The following is a 20,429-nucleotide window of genomic DNA, read 5'->3' as shown; positions in this document are numbered from 1 at the left end:
CTGGTCTCCTTCCTCCTCCCTGTCTCTCAAACCCTTCCACAGGACCTTGAATTCCCTTCTGGATTGTCGGAAGGATTCCAGACAGTTCAATACTCCCAAGTCACTACAGCATTTGCTGGTAGGTGGGCAGAGTATCACAGGCTTTGAACAGCTTTTGCTAGACAACATGCTCTCCTGGTCAGCATGTGAAGATTGCAGCAGATAACTACTAAAGGTGGGATTTCTCCCTCTTTCCCTCAGCAGATGAACTAACAGAGTATTTGTCCTCTAAGTGCCAATCCTCTCTGGAAACTGGAAAGCTTAACCTTTCAAAAGCAAAAAAAAAAAATCTTGGAAAAATGTAAAACCCATTTTTTTTGAGGATAAAAGCATGTATCATCAAAAAAAATACTGTATCATGGAAATAATAGAAGATACAAAGACAAAAAAAGCTTAAGGAATGAGGCAGAATTAATGAAGCCAGGAAACCTGCAGAAAAGGGCAATGATCTGTCCACTTTTTATTTGTGCGCTGTTCCTATCTTCTCCTCAGAAAGCACACTTTTATAAGTAGTTCTTGAAAAGACATGTGATTTTGATTTGTTCTTAATTAGGTTATGTAAAAATCAAAGGAGATTTAAAACCAAAAATGAAGAACTGAACTCTGGCCTCTATTATTCTCATCTCACTCCCATCACTGCCTCCTCTAAGAAAAAGGGTCACCGAGTTACTCACCGGTGAAGTGGACAGAAGAGAACAGTACCAGGAGTGGTATGAACACTACTATAATACACTCATTCTATTTTCTGTGGCATGTAAGCAATTGAGGAACTACATACTGATCAGACGTGAATTAGGCAGTGATGTCATCAGCAAGTCACTAGTTTCTAAATCATCAGCCTCACTTCATTTGGGTAAAGGGTATTGGTGTCTAAGAATCCATATGGGCAACATTTAAAAATTGGCTTCTGCTGATTTATGAAACATATAGGATATCATCCCAGCAATTTGCAACTGACATCTCTAAGGGGACCAGCAAGTTTCTTCTCCTTCACAAATACAACGACATGAAAACAACTTACGTTCAACTTGATCAAACATCACTGAGAACAAGAAATCTCGTGGTGTCATGTAATATTCTCCTTCATATTCCAGTGATGCAAAATGCATGAAGCGGTGCTTTCGAAGAGACAGTCTTTCATCCATGTCTGCATGAATGACATCTTCCTTCTGAAAAAGAAAAAAAGTCCACCACATTTGTAGACCAAAGATGTAATTAGAAAAAATCCTATACTCAATCTTGATCAACCTCAGTATTTTGTGGGTAACCACAACAAAAAGCTAGCAGCAATTAAAGCTTTTATGGCACAGTCTTAAAGAATGACATGCTTATATGATAGTCAAAGTATTTTTTGGCTTCATTGACAGCATGCTTTAACAACACAGGTGAGCCAAATTAATGGCTGGATGTCACCAAAGGCTGCTCCAGCTTCCCACTCCCCTGCTCTTGGCTAAGTGGTCCTGCACCTCCTTTTTTGCCAGCTCTGCCACTTGTTGGGCTCTTGCTGAGCCAAATTGTTAGTGCATAAGTTAGTGAGCATAGTTAGCTCACTAACTCAACAAAAAACCTAAGCCCACCAAACAGGAAACAGTATCTCACCAGGTTAGTGGCAGGCTCAGCAAAGGCTGAACTGTGCTGCATATCCATGCAAATGACCCATTCCTGAAGTTAATTATCAAACTGTGGAGCAACTGCTAAGATGGGAGAATAATGATGTTCTAGTTTAAGTATGGGCCTGTCTTTCAGATAAGTCAGAAAAATGGGAAAAGCAATGAAAACACTAACAAAAGAGTCAGAGATCATACCACCAAATGCAAAGATTCAACTAGTCTAGGAAACAAAAAATCTCCAACTTGACCCTCTTCTCATAAATATTGAAAGATACAGGATCAAAACCATACAAGTTGTCAATACTCTGATGAGTGGCACCAGTACCTACTGGCAGCAAAAGGGAACACAGGCCTGGTGAGACAGAGATATTTACAATTTAGGATTTAGAAATGGTAAATGACAACAGGAAAATGAGAAACTCTAAAATTCAGAATGCACACTGTGTGTATTTGAACATTAATCACAGAACAATTACCATCATATAGTATATTGTACATTATTATATTTCTAAATAGAAGGCTTCAACTTGCCATTTAATCCCATGCCTTGAGCCTCTGTGTTAGCATGAAGGACTTGTTAAAATATTTCACAGAATGATAGGCTACAGGCACCCGTTGTAGTCAATTTTAGTTCTCCCTCGTAGCATGTTTGTTTGCGTCAAACCTCAGGTTTCAAAGAAGTGTGAGAGGGAACCAACAAGAAGAAAAAACCCAAAATACTCATTATTTAGATTTAGAACAGCGATACTCTAGATAGGCAAGGAAAATATGGCCTGTGTCCAAGTTTCTGAAGCTAAGACTTGCTTTGGTTTAGACAGAATTGCTTTAAGCTTCTTGCTGTATAGAGCTCTATCATGGCCTACAACTCGAGTGCACTGCTGCTGTTCAGACCTGTGTGTTCTGGAGAATACAGCTTAAAAATAAACCAACTGCAGCAACAAATGTAGCTTTATACTCTTAAAAACTTTAGGGGACAAGTCACTCTAAAATTGCTTAGTTAAGAAGACTCAACAAATGCTGCAAATCTCAAATGAGTATTTCATGGTTGCTGGGTATTAACACGCTGCATTTTTATTAAAATCACATCCTTCTCACAGTAACATAAGCAATTTTTCCCCAAAGGCAAATTGAAAAAAAAAGCGGGAAATGGATTCACAGTTATCCTTTAACCAAAATTATGTAATGAAAATAAATCTTTCTGCATAAATACAAAATAAAAAAAAAGTTTAGACAAGAAGTAAAAAGCAAATTCTACAACATGTTTGAACCAACTGGATTTTCAATTTTCTTAAGTCTTGTAGTATTTATCTGAATTCTGTCTAAAGCTAACTTTGTTACTGATAACAGAACACTGAATTTCAGCAATCCACAATTTTAACTGAAACACAAAGGTACCGGTTTTGGTCACCACCATGTAAGAAAGATATTAAGCTGTTTAGAGAGTGTCCATAGGAGGGTAACAAAGAGGGAGAAGGGCCTTGAGGAAAAGATGTATATGGAGTGGCTTAGGTCACTTGGCTTAGATCTGTTCAGCCTAGAGGAGATGAGGGGAGACCTCATTGCAGTTTGCAGCTTCCTTGTGTAAAGGGAAGAGGAGGGGCAGGCACTGATCTCTCCTCTGTGGTGACAGGACCCAAGGGAGTGGCCTGAAGTTGTGTCAGGGGAGGTTTAGGTTGGGTATTAGGGTAAGGTTCTTCACCCAGAGGGTGTTTGGGCATTGGAACAGGGAAGTGGTCACTGCACCAGCCTGACAGAGGTCAAGGAGCATTTGGACAACACTCTCAGGCTATGGTGTGGTTCTTGGGGTGTTCTGTGCAGGGCCAGGAGTTGGACTTGATGATCCTGATGGGTCCCTTCAAACTCAGCATATTCTCTGATTCTATGTTCACATTTTCACATATTAACTCTGAAGGGTGCTTTGTATTTGGAAAGGAACCTATTCCCATCAGAATTACAATAATATGTGTTTATGGACTCATCAAACCCCTTTCTTTTTGTGAAACTGGCATCCCTGATTTGCAAAACAGCCTTGGCTAACTTCTTATGAACATCAGCTTCAAAACTAGCTTCAAAACAAATGAGGATGAAACAGGAAGAAATAAATCAGCTGTGCCATCTCCTACTTTTTTTCCTAAGTTTTTGCAAAATTCCTGACCTCCTGTCACTATTGAAGAAATTCGTCACCTGAAAAGAACACCCTTCAGGACATGAGCATGAGCTCAGCTAGAGCAGCTGCCACCTCATTTAAAAGCTGTATCACTCACTCTCATTCACTCTTATTTTCTTCACCAATATATATCTCTCTAAGTCTTCAATAAGCAGGGATGCCAGACCCACCAAAGACAGCTGGTAAGGGATGGAAATACATGGGAAGAAGTAGAAAGCTCTTGTTTTTTGAAAAAAAAAATAAATTATAAGCGTAACTCCCATTTGTTCTTAGAAGAGATAAATGTTTGAATAACTATTCTAATCATTATTCCAAATGCCTAACCAAAGATTAAATAAAAATTATGTTTTGAAGAAAAGGCTGATTCAATCACTTACAATTAAGACTGATCTTCTTTTGAAGTACCAATTTAAAGAGTGCAGAGGGGAGCAAGCTCTCTCCACAATTCAGTATCCTTCCCACTTCAATTAAATCCTGACTAATTTCCAAGAAGTTTTTCCTGAGTCATCCAATAAGTCCTTCAGATAGAAAAGATTTGACATTCCTGACATTTTAAAAAATACTGTGAAAGCTCATTTTGCTCATAAAAATGCATGTATTAAGCAAAAAGCAGAATTTTCCTCTTTAATTCTATTCCACAAAGTGAGTTTCAAGTGAAGACAGCTATACTATAAGAAATAATTGTGTATTTAAGGCTGAATCTCAGAAATTAAGGTATCTGTAATCTAACACCTCAGCAGTTTCCAACACTGCAAACCCAAGGCAAGCTGGATAGAAAAATTCAAATTTCAGCGGCACAGTGGGTGAGAAGAATCTATTACTATCACCACAAGACTCTTGTAAGCATAGTTTAAAATAACTCTGGGATTGACTTCGGCTTATTTCTGCCTCTAACAGTGCCATTTGATAGGAGAAATCAAACTACAAAGAGCTACATGACATTAATGGTGAGGATTGTGCCGAAGTTCCACTCTTAGCTTGTTCTTCTGTGTGTTGGTCCAGCTGGGGCTTCAAATACTGGGCGTTCCCACGTGCTCCAGAGCACCCCCACAAGCAAGAGAATTGAGAATGAAATTTCAGCTTTAACTTGGAATTCAGTTGTTTTTGTGGTTTTATGTCAAGCCTCCAGTGTCAGTTTCAGAATGTGCATGGTAAAGCTATGATAGCTGATGGTAAATTAGAATTGAATGACATGAAAAGGGCTCCAGGAGGATGCTGTGCAGCTGGCATGGCAATGGACCAGGAGCTGACCAGCCACTGGTATCTACAAGCATTACCAAAGACTATGGTTTCCTTCCTGGCTTCCTGCACTGAGAAATGCCTAAGGGCAACAACATTACTTCATACCATTAATTTTCATGTTGATATAATTAATCTGTTTATCAGTCAGTCTCCTAAATGTAAAATGCTATTATAGAATTCATGGTGTTCAATCTTTGGCTTTTTTTTTTTTTTTTTGGCATGAAAAATAGCAAGCTTAAGTCAAAGAAACCCCTTATGTTTACTGTAGCTTTTTTTTTTTTTAATTAAATAAAAATGAAGGGTTACATAAATAAAACATTAATAACCCTTACCTGTGCTTTTAGTAACACTGCTGATCACTGTAATGCAATTTTTGGAAACACTTATTCTGTATCCATTAAAAATCAAAGTAATTCTTATGTACAAACTCAAGTATACACTGCTGATTATTAGAGAGAAATTATTTAAAAATATTGTACACAGTGATCTCTCTCTTCAATTTAAAATTGTGTCTTCTCCTTTCATTCATTTTACTTTTTGTCCCTTTGCGCAGAATTTGGTGTTTCAATGTGCCTGTGCCTTTCAAGTTTTCTAATCTTTTCTATTTATAAAATAGAATACACTTTCCATTTAATTTTTCCAACAGTTTTTCTTCCTTTACTCCTTTCCATACAATCTACTTATTTTGTCTCTTTGTATCCTTTCATTGCCTTTTTTTCTTCTATTATCTAAATACCTTCCTTCCTTTTTCCTTGGGAAAAAATAAAATCAAGATATTTTAAACCTTTTTTTTTTTTTCCCCTCATCTGAAAAGAGGATCAATATTTTTTCTTCCCCTTCTTCTATGCTGGTAGAATTAACTTGTAATACTCATTTTACCTGCTACAAGAATAACTAAACCAATGTGTCGGATGTCATTAAATTCCAGTTGGTGCCAGCCGGATCTCTGGGAGCTTCAGGTTTGGATCCATTAATTCACACTAGATCTACAGAGGGATTTAGCAACTCTGTATCAGATTTCTCCACGGCTGATGAAAACGTTGCAGTTAACTAGTGTCATTATTGTATCACAATTTCAACCCAATCCATTTGAAAATAATCAAAATAACAGAAAATGTAACTCAGCCTCCAACTCTGCTGCACATGTTAAGGTACCCAGCACACACGCTGAATGCACAGAGGAATAATGCTCAGAGCTGAATGTTTCAAATCAATAATTGAGAGAAGAAAAAGAGTTTTGACAAGAAATCCATTTGACAGAAATATGTGACTTACAGAAAGCTCAAGATCATAATATTTAAGAAAGCTTGCATAAGTATGTGCAAAAGTAGTTTGTTCCTTTACAATAAAGAATGTGAGCCATGTCTTGATCAAACGCAGCTACCAAAACCAACAACATGTTAAAGAAATAAGATCAGAACCAAAATGTTCTGGTGATGTGAATTGATCTGTATTACTTTTTTCAACATTATGTTTTCTAAGCTTGCAAATCAATCTGCTAGACTGGACACAAAGTAAGGTGGGGGGGTTGGGGGGGGTGGGTGGGAGGTGGTGAAAAAAAAAAGCACAGAACTCATACAGACAACGTATTTCTCTGGAAATCAATTCTAAGTATTTGAGTGACTGAAACTAAACAAACAACTACACTACTAAAAGCTCAAACAGTCCTAAAATCCTTAAATACAAAAAGGATGAGAGATTAAAAATACCTTCTCGGGAACTACTTCTGAGACAGAGAACAGACTGTTAAAATAAGGACAGGAGAAGAACGAGAATGCAAAACTCTCGTGTCTGGCTGCTCTTAATGGCTGAATATAAACACTTGAAAATTAGATGAAGCCCTTTCTATGCACTAACAGGTGCCACTCGCCTCCTTTCTTTCAAATAGCTGCTCAGTCACTTCTGCTGTGCTGGTACTAATTAGTGACGGTTATGTTTGAAGCAGCAGCTGAGGAGTTTATTTGCATCTAAACCCCTGCCATTTTCGGTTTTAATTTTTCTCTCCCTCCCTTTACATTTCACTGAGTTCAGACTAAATTGTGCACACAGAGCAGATCTACTGTTACCAGCACCCTTACACTCTAATTCTCCCTAAATGGAGAATTAACTCAAACATGAGGATAATACAGAAAACAGTCTCAGTTTATAAGGGTTTTTAGTTTCAGCATTTAATTCTAGAATTTCTGCCTTACCAGAGCTCATTTTTAAATGTAAGCATAAAACAAAGTAGAAAACTAATACATTTCCCCTAACAGAATATAAGAAAGGCAGATAAGGTACCCAAGCTCTAACAAGCCAGGGAACCAGTTAATTAATTTAACAAACCATACATTTTCACCTCTACTTGCGAGTTATCACACCAGCCTACTTACACATTCCCCTACTGAGGCTGACACACCACTCAAACACTGGTGCAGAAGTACTAAATACATACAGAGTGGCAGGGGGACCACACTGATGCCTCAAAGACAACACACCCAGGAAACATGTCCATACAATTTTCTGGGAGAGCTCATTACATTGTATTTGACAGTCAGTACACTTGGGTGAAAAATGTGTTACATCTTCTTCTCACTGATCTTTCTCAGTCAATCACTCCACATTAAAGTGCAGTTAAAATGTGAAGACACAAACACATTTATCTTAAAAACTAAGAGGAGCTAGATATTTTTGAAAGATACTATGTGTGAATGTGCAAACAGTACACGGTGCTTAACTATGTGCTTTTAAAATTATAGAATCATAGAATGGATTGAGTGAGAAGGGATCTTATAATCATCTAGTTCCAATCCCCTGCCCATGGGGCAGGGACATCTCCCACTAGACCAGGTTGTTCTAAATCTCATTCAGCCCAGACATGAACAATTCCAGGGAAGGAACAGTTACAACTTCTCTGGACAACCTGTGCCGCTGCCTCACCACCCTCATAGTAAAGAATTTCCTCCTAACATCTAATCTAAATCTGCCCTCTTTTCATCTTAGAACCATCACCCCTTGTCACATGCCCTTGTAAAAAGTCGCTCTCCAGCTGCTTCATAGGAGAAGTGCTGGTGTCACTCCAGCAAGTCCATGTCCTTCTTACACTGGAGGCCCTAGAGCTGGATGCATCTCTCCACATCTCACGAGAGAACGGAGGGGCAGAAATCCTTGACCTGCTGATCAAGCTTGTTTTGAAATACCATAATATCTTCATTTTATCTCCTCCTTCTCAATTCAAATGATGTATGGACTGTCTCTCTGCACACCTTCTCAGGGGAAGCTGGGAAAGCCTCTAAGCCATCTGATTTTGCTTACCCTGAGCTTGCAGATCTTCAGGATTTTCAAGCTGATAGAACTTTACCCCTTTAAGTGTACTTTTGCTGCAGAAGGAAACCATATGCCCTTTCAAATAACTGCTCACTTTGATTGGGTATCTCAGATAGAGGCTCTACTTCATCTGTTCTGAACTACATCAGGAGATAATCCATTTATTACATGAGATTCAGTTTTAACTGCACACCCTTGAAAACGGGACTATATATGCCTGAGTTTGAGAAGTGCCACTTCAAACTCTGGGAAGTTTTGCAGTCCAACTCATGCCAGCTGCATGGTGCCATATATTTACCTGATGATTTATATCTTTAAAAGGTTTTTACTGTCATAGTGCTTGGTCCTGCAACAACTGTATAGACAGAAAAAAATGTTAACTGCTTTAATAGTAGGTGGTTGAATGCCAGACAACTTTTGTTTTGAACAAGACAAATTCTGGACTCAGTGCTCATATAGAAGAATTTAAAGCAGTAAATATTTAATGCTGGACATAGTGAGCTAAGCAGAAGAACCTAAAGGAAAGCATATTTAAAACTTAGACCAAGAGAAGATGACAAAAAGAGGAGGCAACTTTCCAATTGGTAAACTAAGCAGTACAGACTCACTCGGAGGATAAGGGAGCTAGATTTGATGGAGCAGACAGTCGAGTTACATAGTAAAAAGCAAAGTGGTTACACTTTCAAGTTTTGAGGGTGTGTGTGGGTTTTCTTTTGTTTGTTTTTGTTTTTTAAAATTAAACAAATGTGTTAGGACATAATGGTGGTGCATATTTAAATATCTCTTTAAATATGTTCACAGATGAATAAAAGGGACTAGAAACAAGATGGCTACTTTAATCTGTGCAATGGCTGAGCAAGAAGTGGTAAACACAATGGAATTAAGATAGTGGGAAGTTCAGGGATAATTGGAGAAAAAAAACCAAACAGAAACATACCAGAATTTGTCTCACAAGCTTTCTACAACTTCAAAGTGCTTCTGTCAATGGTTACACACACTTTCTTGAGTTCTGTATACCCTAGGTTAGCAACAATGTGCCAAATGAGTAGTCCCTCAAAGTCATTACGCCAGCATGATATTTTACACACAATGTAAGTGCTTCAAGGGAAACACTGTGAAAGAAACTGCCTCTCTGTCATCAGATAACACTGTCACTTTTGAAATGTATTTCAGAATATCAATCTTGTTTAAGCACTATTCTTAACATGTTTGCACATCCAAAATGTTTTAAACAGTGGCTGATGGCACGGTGCTTCCTACAAGAGTAGATGTAGAAAAGCCTTAGATTGCTGTACCACTCCCTGAAACACGCTGTGTGCCAAATAGAATTACGCAAATTCCGTTAATTTTTAACTTAGGTACTTCATACTTGCTCTGCCAGGGAATTTTCATCATGACACTGAGACAGCATTACAAGAAATACACCGAGCACTGCAGTTGCCAACCAGGCTAGCACAGCACTGATCAAAACCAGCCATGCAGCAGCAGAACCTATGGATTTAAAACCACTTCTCTGCCAAAGACAAGCTCCCCCCAAGTGGAAATACCCTGTGATTTCACCTTCCTGGACTAAGAACTATGTTTTGGTATAGAAGAGTAAACAGAACTCAAACCAAACAGAAGATGTACATAAGGTCTAAAAATGTTTATATGACACAATCGAAGAATGAAAAAAAAACCCAAGTAGAATCTTAAATATCTGACTATCATATATACTAGCTGTCATCAGTTTCTGTAAATGAGTACTTCTATTTAGTCAATCTGCAAAGACTCTAAAAGAAACTTGTAGCTGTTACGAATTTATCCAAATTTCAGTGTTTCCCTTTTGGAAGGCTCCGACATAAAGAAAACTCGGTTTAAAAACGTGATGATTCATAGAAGAAAGTTCTGCTGGCTCAACTGAGACAGGAGCCCTTAATTTATTCTTCATACAAAGCACGATCTACAGGGTTGAGCTTTAACGCTCTTGTTTTAACCCACATATGTATTTATGTGTTATAAGTCACTGTACATTATAGCAGTGAACAGTTCAGTTGCACACACCCTTAGGATGGCTTTCTACAGCAAAGCCACATAAAACCCAGTAAATACTGGTAAAGGAGTTTTACAGTTTATGGTTTGTTGTTTTTTTTTTTAAATAAAAAACAAGCAAAACCCACCCAGACCCCAAATAAAATCAAAACACAACAAAAGAAGAGGCCATTGTAACTACACAAGCATTTGTTATAAATATTCTGAAATTTAGAAAAAAAAAATTAAAAAATAATTGTCTAAAATAAAGAAGACGCCCAAGAATCCTAGATGTGGTAGATTTCTGGAAAGGCAGGAACACTGTGTTCCGAAAATGTCAGCATTCCCTTCTATGATAATCTGAACATCACAGAGCTAATCACATTACTCTTTCCCCAGAAACCTGATAATTTCCTGGAAGTGTGTGAGGGGGAAGTTAAGTTTTCTAAGCCTTTCTCCAGCACTTTTATAACAAATCTTTCGAGATAAAGACACACACAAATTGAAGGAAAAAAAATTAAAAAGGACAGATCTATACACTCCAGGTTCTTTTGCATAAACAAACGAATTGAAAACAAAAGGAATCTGAAAGTCACAATATACTTTTTACTCTACAAGAATTCTATGAGGTTTTAACCCCCATTATTAGCTATGTTATTTATACCAAGATATTTTCTCAGTTCTCAGAGAGTCTGGTACTTTAAAAGGTGCTGTAAGTGAAGGGGAGTTAACTGATTAGGTTGCCATAGAAAAGACTACCACCACCAACCCTCCTAAAGCATTCAACAGCAGCTGGGGAGTGTGAAATTCTTCACTTTATTTCAGTGAACTAACACTAATAGATAAAACTTCCAGAGTAGCAAATTAATCAGAATAAAAACTTGAAAAGAAAAGAAAATAGAACATCTTTAAAGCTTTTCTCTCTATCTCTACCCCCCCCCCCCTTTATTTATTAAACATTTAGTCACACAAATGAAAAATGGCTAGCAAGTTAGGCTCTTTAAAAGAGTGGTCAGAGCTATGCTCAGAGGATTAAGCAGGTCCCAGGAGGTACCAAAACAAATATCCATATGTCCTGTAAGATTAATCCAACAATAACAACAAAGTCATTGCAACTACAAGAAATGTTTATACTGTAATTAAGTTGTAAAATTATATTTATTTCTCCATAAAGCTGCTGACTTCCCTTCTAAACAGATGATTTGTTTTCTGTAGGAGTCACTGATCTTGTGATAATGTCATGTGTAAAACCTGAATGTCTTAAAACACATTATATTTTCCAATAGCCAGGCATATTTTTCATAGACTTGCTTATTTTTTTAAACTTTCTACCTATGCAGAATTTTTCTTCTACAGCATTTCCATTTGACACAGAGATTAGGTATGGAAGGACTGGATGAAGAGAGACAAGCTAAAACAGTTCCGTTGTGCCACTTGGAAAATAGAAACCACAGTGAAAGTTTTATCTAAATTCTGATATTTCCATTTACTAATGGAAATACTTCCATCAACATTAGTTTGTAAAGAATTCACAAGGAATTCAAATTATTAGAAAAAATAATTCAGAAATTTAGAATTTCCCCCATTCAAAAGAACCTATTTACGTTGAACTTAGCATCATATTTAATCAAAGAATTTGTGTAATAGCTGAAGTTTTCAATAGGCTGCAAAATGCATCACACATGAAACTGGTAAGGATAATCTTCAAAGTTCCAGCACATTGCTGTGTAGATCAGAATGTTTAAAGTCAGTTTTTGACAGCCCCTAATAGAAAACCCACAGAAAAGTGAACAGATGAGATATAGTTAAGGGCACCAGCAGACGGTAACAGAAGTTTGAATTAGTTAAATTAATTAAATTTACACACACACACTGTATTTGCAAAGAGGTCTTACTACCTTTAAACTGAACAGCGGGAAGATAATTGTTCAGAATATTAGATTTACATCAGAGAAATTCAAAAAGTCACTTTTCCATTTAAAATTTTCAAGAGTTATCCTAAAAGTTGAATTCAGTATCAAACTCCATGAATAGAGTAACACTGTCAAATACTTATTTTAATTGGAGCTATTAGAGTGTAAAACCACAGTACTCCTGATAACAGCAGAGTTGTATTGACCTTTCATTTTTTACCAGTGTTTATAAATTCCATGCTCTAATTTTGTACTGTTCTTCTATAATCAAAGTTCAAGTATGTCTTCTCAATCCTCCCTTCAAAGCCCATCACTGGTGCACCTTCAGTGAGACTGCAAGGCCACAACCAGAATCAAACATTTCTTCTCTGCAATATCTGAATCTAGGAAAACCCCGTACCTAGTAGGTCATCCACTTCTCAGTGCTACATTCCTCTGTACAAGAGATAAAGCTGTTTTCAGCCATCCTGGCTGCACCTTAAACAGCTTTTGCAGAGGTTGTAGTACCATTTAAGCAGGTCATCAAGCATGTGCTGATTTTCTTTTTCAAGACCTCAGTAGTTATCAGTGTTGCTTCATTTATCAAATCTGCCATATTCTTGGAAGCAAACTGTGCTATTAGCACAAACCTTACATTTCTCTGGGAGGTCCAAAACTCTATCTGATGCAATTCACTCTTCTCCTCTTAAAAGTATTTTAAGATTATCTTTATCTCAGACTTTTCTAGTGAAACAGTTTGACTGTGACATTTAATTCAAGAAGGATGAAATTATGCAAAACCCAAACTGAGTCAAATTAATGCTATCTTTGTCCAAACTTTCTCTCAACAAAAAATGACTTCTCAGACATCCTAAGACCTCAGGTATTTGTAAATTCTTTCAAGACAGACTGTCTATTTGTAAATGTTTACAATACTAAACAAAATTAATGCCTGTTAGTTTTCTCCTGCTCTGATGGAGAAGGTTCACTAGCCACCAGAATAATTTAAGGTTTCAAAGCACAAATGGATGACTTGATTTCTAGCTGGTACTAATTATCAACCACAAACCCCAGTTTCATTCAGGGGGTAGCACTGAAGGCAGTGAAGAGATGGATAGAAACCAGTTATGGGATGGTTCTCACTGTGCTTAGGAAAGAACTTTGCTCATTTTGAAAGACAATGAAAGGAAAATGTATACTTCTGAGGTCTCCATTGCATCTAGGGCATGGGCTCTGTCAAGCTCAAACTCTCCTTGCCATCATGCCCACTCAGGTCTGCAACCTTTGGGGGTACCCCTGCAGTGAAAAATGGGACTCTAAGGCACACCTTACTGCAAAGAGACATATTCATTTAAGGCAATTACACTGATACCCTGCTTCTAACTGCAGAAAAAGTGTCTTAGCATGTCTTTGCCCAAGGCTCAATAACCTTGACAGTCAATTTTGTGACCTGTTAGCAGATGTACAGATTTCAAAAGCACTTCTATTCAGAAAAACAAATTCATGCACACATACACTGCAGGACTTAAGCTCATGTTCAGAACTGAACTCATGCATGTGTCTAGTCCTATCTTGAAAGTATTTATAAAACATTTAAGGTTGAATAATGTCACAGATGATCTCAGAAGAAAGGAGGAATGGCTGTGCTGAGTCAGATTGAAGGTTCACCTCATCCAACCTGCTTTCTTTTTTCCTTATGGTCTGTGGCTGCAGAGCAGCAGTGACTGCTCTAACTTTAGACCATCTCAGTGAGTTGGACATAATATTTAAAATCTAATTGCAGTATATATGCATCAATTCAAGCATTCGTCAGAAGCAAATGCTTAGGAAGGAATAATAATATTTTCTCAGCATTAATTTATTTTGAGCTCGGGGACATCCTGAGCTGGAAGTGGTTCCTATGTATTTAACAGCCCTTGGCTATGTAAGTGCCCTTGGCATTTACCCAACATCTCCTTGAGTCCATGCAAACTTCTAGTGCTTTAATGACTTTTGGCATGGAGTTTCACACATCTATTGCCTATTCTGAAGAACTGCACAATGCATAATAGACCCTGGGAATATTAAGGTCATGTCAAATTGCATGCTAGTTTTGTGACTGAGGCAAACTTAAATGTAATTGATTATTTCTCTCTCTAGTATAGTTGTTTAACACACTGCAGTCTTACAGTAGAGGTGAAAAAAATATCCTAAGTACAGTTTCCATATCAGTTCATACACTGCATTAAATAATACGATGATATCACTGCAATCTTTTTCATTAATGACTTATCCAGGGATATAAAACTACTTCTAGGAGAAAATGCTACTTCTTTATTTCACTAACCAGCCCTTTAAAAATTCTTTTACAGGCCACCTCTTAAGTCCTTTCTTATCCATTTTAATAAACATTACTTAATAGCTCTGCACACTGCCAAAATCCATTATCTTAAGCTGTAAATTGATAGCTGGAAAAAAATGCTTTAACTTTAGGCTGAATATAAGCATTGTGCCTGCTATATATTTTGTCTTCTGCAAAACTGCAGCTGCACATTTCAAATTAAACTATACATAGTTTTTACTCAAAGCTGATCTAGTTTCTCACACTTCATCGATCTCATCAATCCAGCTAGAACAGTTTTATTATTGCCAAATTGTCTTTAAGGTAACTTCTGAAGCTCTTCAGACCTAGGTCTAGTCATTATGCATGTCACTCTTTAGCTCTCAGAAACAATCTGAAATGATATTATCAAAAGCAGGTCAAAAGCAATATGGTTGAAAAATCAGATTTTATTTAATTAGTAAAGATTAACATTTAAAAATACATCTTTGGGATATATTTTTACCCAGAATTCAAGCAGTAATTGGGAGCGGTGTTAGTAACAGAATACATTTCTGGTATCTAAACTGCAGAGATTGCACTGACTGCAGAGTGACTTAAAGATCAAGTTCTTTAGTAAGGTGACTTTGATGGTGGAAAAAGGGAAGTAAAACTGAATGTAAAAGGTATATGTAGAACGCATGATCTATGAGGACAAGCTGAAGAGAGATGCAGATATCAAGGTTGCTATTTAATTTTGAAGTCTTTCAAGTTCTGCTTCTGAATGCTGTCAGGAGCCACCTAAATCTGCCTTGCCATAGGCAAACCAGTGTCTGTCCTATGTCACTCCACCCCAGCTGAATGAAGAGGCACTGTCACACCCCAGTGGTCAGAGCAGCATCCAGTCAGATTTTTGCTGACACACAGACCCTCCCAAGATCTCTTTTGACAGGCACACCCACAGTGTTTCTGATTGTTCTGGTGGTCTGGAAGTCACTCAGAGCTGACAAAATAGGGTCAGCTGCCCTTCACACAAAAATGATACTATCAAACGCTCAGCAACTGGCTTTATTGAGAGGCTACTTTCCAACTTGAACTGAATTGCCATTCAGAGTTAACAGCAGCAGTACTGCCATTCACACTGGTTTCATTTTGCTGTCTACAAAGCTCCCAGGCTTCATAACTCTCCTTCAGAGCTCCTCCACTCCCTTGGTAATGTATATGTAATGCATATGGAATTTGGGTGCCTGTCTTAGAGGCAGTCTGTTGCAGTCTCCTGAATATCTACTATCTACCTAAAAAAGTAAAATCACAACTAGGCTCTGTTGCATACCTTACCAGAAGTTCTGAGAGAGAAATGGCCCCAGCACATCAAATACAAAGTCTACAGTAGAACTGTCCTCATTGTCGCAACTATGTGACAAGAGAAGAAGCAGCTGGGACCAAGGAACTCCAACATTTTCAGATCAGGTTATCAAAATGGAAAAGGTTTCCTGAAGAAGTTAGCAATTTACACCAAGTTTGATAAATTGCTTTTTCAAACTTCAGTCCAGTGACCCTCTGCATTTGGTTTAGATCCAAAGACGCAGACAGCTAATTTTTTCCACAGAACTGAAGTCCACAGTTATCTCTCATTTATTCACATACTGTCTTAATGCTCCTCCAGCAGCTAGTGAGATATTAAGAGCCAAGCATCCCACCCAGCCAAGTGCTGAATGCTGAAAAAAGGGAGTTTTTTTACTTAAAATAGTTTAACTGCTTTAACATATTTTTCATCTTAACTATAATTTTGCCACTTAGACAAACTCTAAATGCCATATTCTTTAATATTCTTTGTCTTTCTCTCTCCAGTTTTTTTTTTTTTTTTTAATGGAAGAACCAGGACTGACAAAAGTCTCTAAAACATTCCCAAATGAGGCTGTGGCAAAGTGTGTATGGGCATCATTATCCTGACATGGCACTGCAGAAGCACTAGACAGGCAGCCTTATATTCTATTTGCAGGTCTCTGCAATACAGAAAAGTGCTGGCAGAATGAACACGTATATTCCTAATACACAACATGAAGAATCTGGGTGCTCCCCAATGTACTTAAAACTAGTCTTAGCAAACAAAAAAAAGCGTAATTCATAAATGAAAACTATGTGCCCTCCTCACTACAAGCTGTAGTAAGTCTGAAAACTATGATCATTCAAGTCACAAACCTTTAAGAGGGGTGGGAAGGGAAACAGCTTAATCTGCTTGCCCCCAAATTAAAATACCTCAATCACAAATTTATCTCATATGTCATTCCCTTTAATTCTTTTTGTGAAGTCTATAGAATTTATGTATATTTTGCATTCCAAAAGACTTTCTGAAATAATAATTTATTCCAGATCCTTACCAATTTTTATATGAAGTTCTATTTCCTCATTTTTAAGATTACTCCCAATTTTCAATCTTGGAAAAAGAGAAGGAGATATCTATCTATCTATCTATCTATCTATCTATCTATCTATCTATCTATCTATCTATCTATCTATCTATCTACCTACCTACCTACCTACCTACCTACCTACCCACCCATATATACATGTGTTTTCCAAGATCATCTTCCCTAATCTTTACATGTAAAATATTTATCTCTGTTAGTGCTTTTTCACTCTTTCCCAAACATTGTATTTCTTGTGTGGCACGTTGACCAATACTCTATACAGTATTCCAGATGGAGCCTAACACTCCTGTAACTGTATCGCCACTTATTTTGTATTTTATCCCTCTGATACAACCTAGTAACTTACTTTCTTGCAGCTGTGCATAAGCCCCATGGTTTCAATGATTTTTCCACAATAACCTTCAAATCCTTTTCCTAGTCAGAGTGCTGAATGATTGTTCCATTGCAGCACACACTGTGTTTCCTTTGGTTTCTTGCTCCCAGACTAATTATTTTACATTTTTCCACAGTGAACCACGTTTGCCAGCTGCTGGCCCAGTCACCTAAACAGTTCTAAATCCTTTTATATCTGATTGTATAGTTCCTAATTCACTGCTCTGAATTTTACTACAAAAAGGGTGGTGGGGAGGACAAATCTCTGCACACAAATATACATTAGTTATATGGGGGCCATATGCATGTGATCAGTATAATTAATCATATGGTTTTGCAATCTATCAGGCAGCTTTGCCCACCTCACTTGCATTTTTCCAATAATCCATCTCTGCTGGGACTACTTCGATCACTCCACACTTCTGAGCAGCTTCACACAGCTGCCGTAAGAAAAAAAGCCAACAAACCTGCCACAGATCCCACTTTTACTTTCCCAAATGCAATCCTGCCACTTCAAATCACACTTACCTGAAGTTCAATATTCAACCTTGGGATAGCCAGCAATATTCTGTCTAGGATCTGGGACAGGTGATGGCTTCTTTCTGTTAACCCTTCAAGAAGGAGGTGGGAACCAGGTTCACCAAACATTCACAAACTCTACTATCTAAGCATGCAGCCAGCAGATGTTTCTTTTTGGAAGAAAACGACCAGAATTTCAAATAATACCACTGTGTTTCGCAAGACAATTTTTAGTAATATTTCAAATATTTTAATTTTCCTTCCTAATTACAGATGCAATATTAAAGGAGTCTCTGCTTATCTCATGCCACCAGCAAATCAAGGACATTAACCACTCATTATGCATATGAGGGAAGGGGAGATAAATCATGTAAGTTGCTACCACTCATACAGTGGTATTTAACTGTACGTGGTCTTTACATACAGTTGCTCCTTCTTTAAAGGAAGTCCTAAATTGCTAAATTTTTAAACTCTGAAAGCTTGATGCAGAGTTTTTCACTGTATTAATGCAACAAATATTTCCATTTCCAAACCTGGGGAGTTACGACTCATAGTTTAAATCATACCCTACCACCTTCTACCTCAATGGGCAAGTTACCGAACTCATCTAGTAGCTGAAAGCCCCCAGCATAACTATATAATCATGTTTTTCTTTCCTTGTAAAAGAACAGAGTTGAAGCATTTGCTCCTCTTCAGGCTATCAAGTCAGAAAACACTTTAGCACTGGCTAACTGTGCTATGGCACTGGCTTCTCTCCATGCTATCAGCTCAGAGAACACTTTAACAGAACTTGCAGGTTTCTGTGATTTCTTCCATCCAATCCTTATTCTCTGCCTTTAATTCCTCTTTCATAAAACAATTATCACTGCTGAGACTATCGAAGATATGTTTTAAAGGACCATAAATTGTATGTTTATGATGCCATTCCTGTGGCATTACAAGAAAATTACTTTAAAAATAATAAATGCTAGTCAAACCTAAAACCTGACATGAACTTGCACTGATTTGCTGACAAAAATGGTGTGGGACACTTTGAGGACTGCATGCAGTGGAGCATCAGCATTTGGCAACATGCTAGTTCTACCTACACTACAGAAATACTGCAGAATAATCACCAACTCCCAAATTAAATGTACTCTGCTTTTTATTTATAACAATTTAAAATGGCAGGCTGTGCTTAAACAGACCAAAATAAAATGACTTCAAGGTTTTAGTTTAATTATTTCTTCTAGCTTCTGCCAGAAATCCATTAAGTCTACAGAATCTTACTCTAATTCTTGTCAATTGTCTGATATCTGATGAAGCAGTTTTCTGCTGCATTTTTATTAATTTCAGGTAGATTTTGGTTAGGTTTTTGTTTTGTTTTGTTTTTAACACAGGAACTTCAATGTTTTATTGGAAACCAATAAGTATAAGTTATCTTCAAACAGAAGTTCAACCAGTGAACAGAGCTGTTCATTGACTCACTGATTTCCCCTTTACACTATCTGTTTACAAACTGCAAAGACCATTTCCTCTGGCAGGGGCACTGAAGTGCGACATTGGCGCCACTTTTTAAAGTACTTAGGGTATTAAATAAAGTGCAAGAATTTCCCAAACGGAGTTGAAAGCCATACTGAGGCAAAAGTCACACTAGTGAAAGATAAATAAATATTCATTTCTCAGAAGATGAAGTGTAAGGAAAGGAGATAGAGTCATTAACTTCTGGCCACTGCAGCAAACGGGTTTATCTGAAATTAACTTAAATTTCTGTTTGAATGTCAAACCACGGTTAAGCAAGGTCACCTCAGATGACAGACAGGTCATTACCTCAAAGCCCACGGAGCATTCTTCAATGCTCACTGTCTATGTGCTTGTGACAAATTCCCAGCTCCAGAATAAAAACCAAGAACTCAGTTACTCCTGACCCCTCCTAGCTGCAGTAGAGAATGACTGGTGTCTCACACCTCATAGTATTTGGACATCTGAAATTTGAGACCTGAAATCCTCTGACAAATCTATGTCCACCATAACTCCTTCCTAACCAAAGTGTTGTAAGAAATGAGGCACAGCACAGAAGTTGGCAATAATAACAATAATAACAATAACAACAACAACAACAACAATAATCATCATCATCATCATCATCATCATCATCATCATCATAATGCATATACTATGGCTCACATTAATAATGCCAACTGCCTTGGAAAGGCAGAAAATTATGTTGATGAAAATGAAAATACCAAGCATTATCATTCTTGCCATAACTCAGGCAAAAGAATAGACAACAGCCAACACCCAAACCACAGCAACCACAGCAGTTTTAGCTCTGCAGACAGAGAAGAAAATGGGAATGCCTATTCCAACTTGCTCCTGCATTAAAAAGTAGTTTTATTATTCTGTACGGAAGTGTGTGAATACATCCCAGAAGCAAGCACTATTCAGCTTTTGATAAATTTGGTAAAAACCCAAAGGAATTGTATCAAGAACTAATATTGTCCTCTACCTTTCTAATCCCAAAGTTATGAGAAACACCAGAAAATCCTGCATTAACTTCTA

General features: G+C 37.5%; 1 protein-coding gene across 1 annotated transcript in view; it reads right to left on the bottom strand.

The window, feature by feature from the left end:
- The window catches only part of MICU2 (mitochondrial calcium uptake 2), a 139,078-nt gene that overhangs the window by 61,651 nt on the left and 56,998 nt on the right, over nt 1-20,429 (bottom strand). The window contains exon 2 of the mRNA XM_058830482.1: nt 1,061-1,208. Coding sequence (XP_058686465.1) covers nt 1,061-1,208 — 148 coding nt within the window. The remainder of the gene's footprint in view (nt 1-1,060; nt 1,209-20,429) is intronic.

Source organism: Poecile atricapillus, chromosome 1 (genome assembly GCF_030490865.1).
Source record: "Poecile atricapillus isolate bPoeAtr1 chromosome 1, bPoeAtr1.hap1, whole genome shotgun sequence".
NCBI lineage: Eukaryota > Metazoa > Chordata > Aves > Passeriformes > Paridae > Poecile > Poecile atricapillus.
The sequence above is the reverse complement of the archived record's forward strand: the minus strand, read 5'-3'. Positions and strand labels throughout refer to the sequence as shown.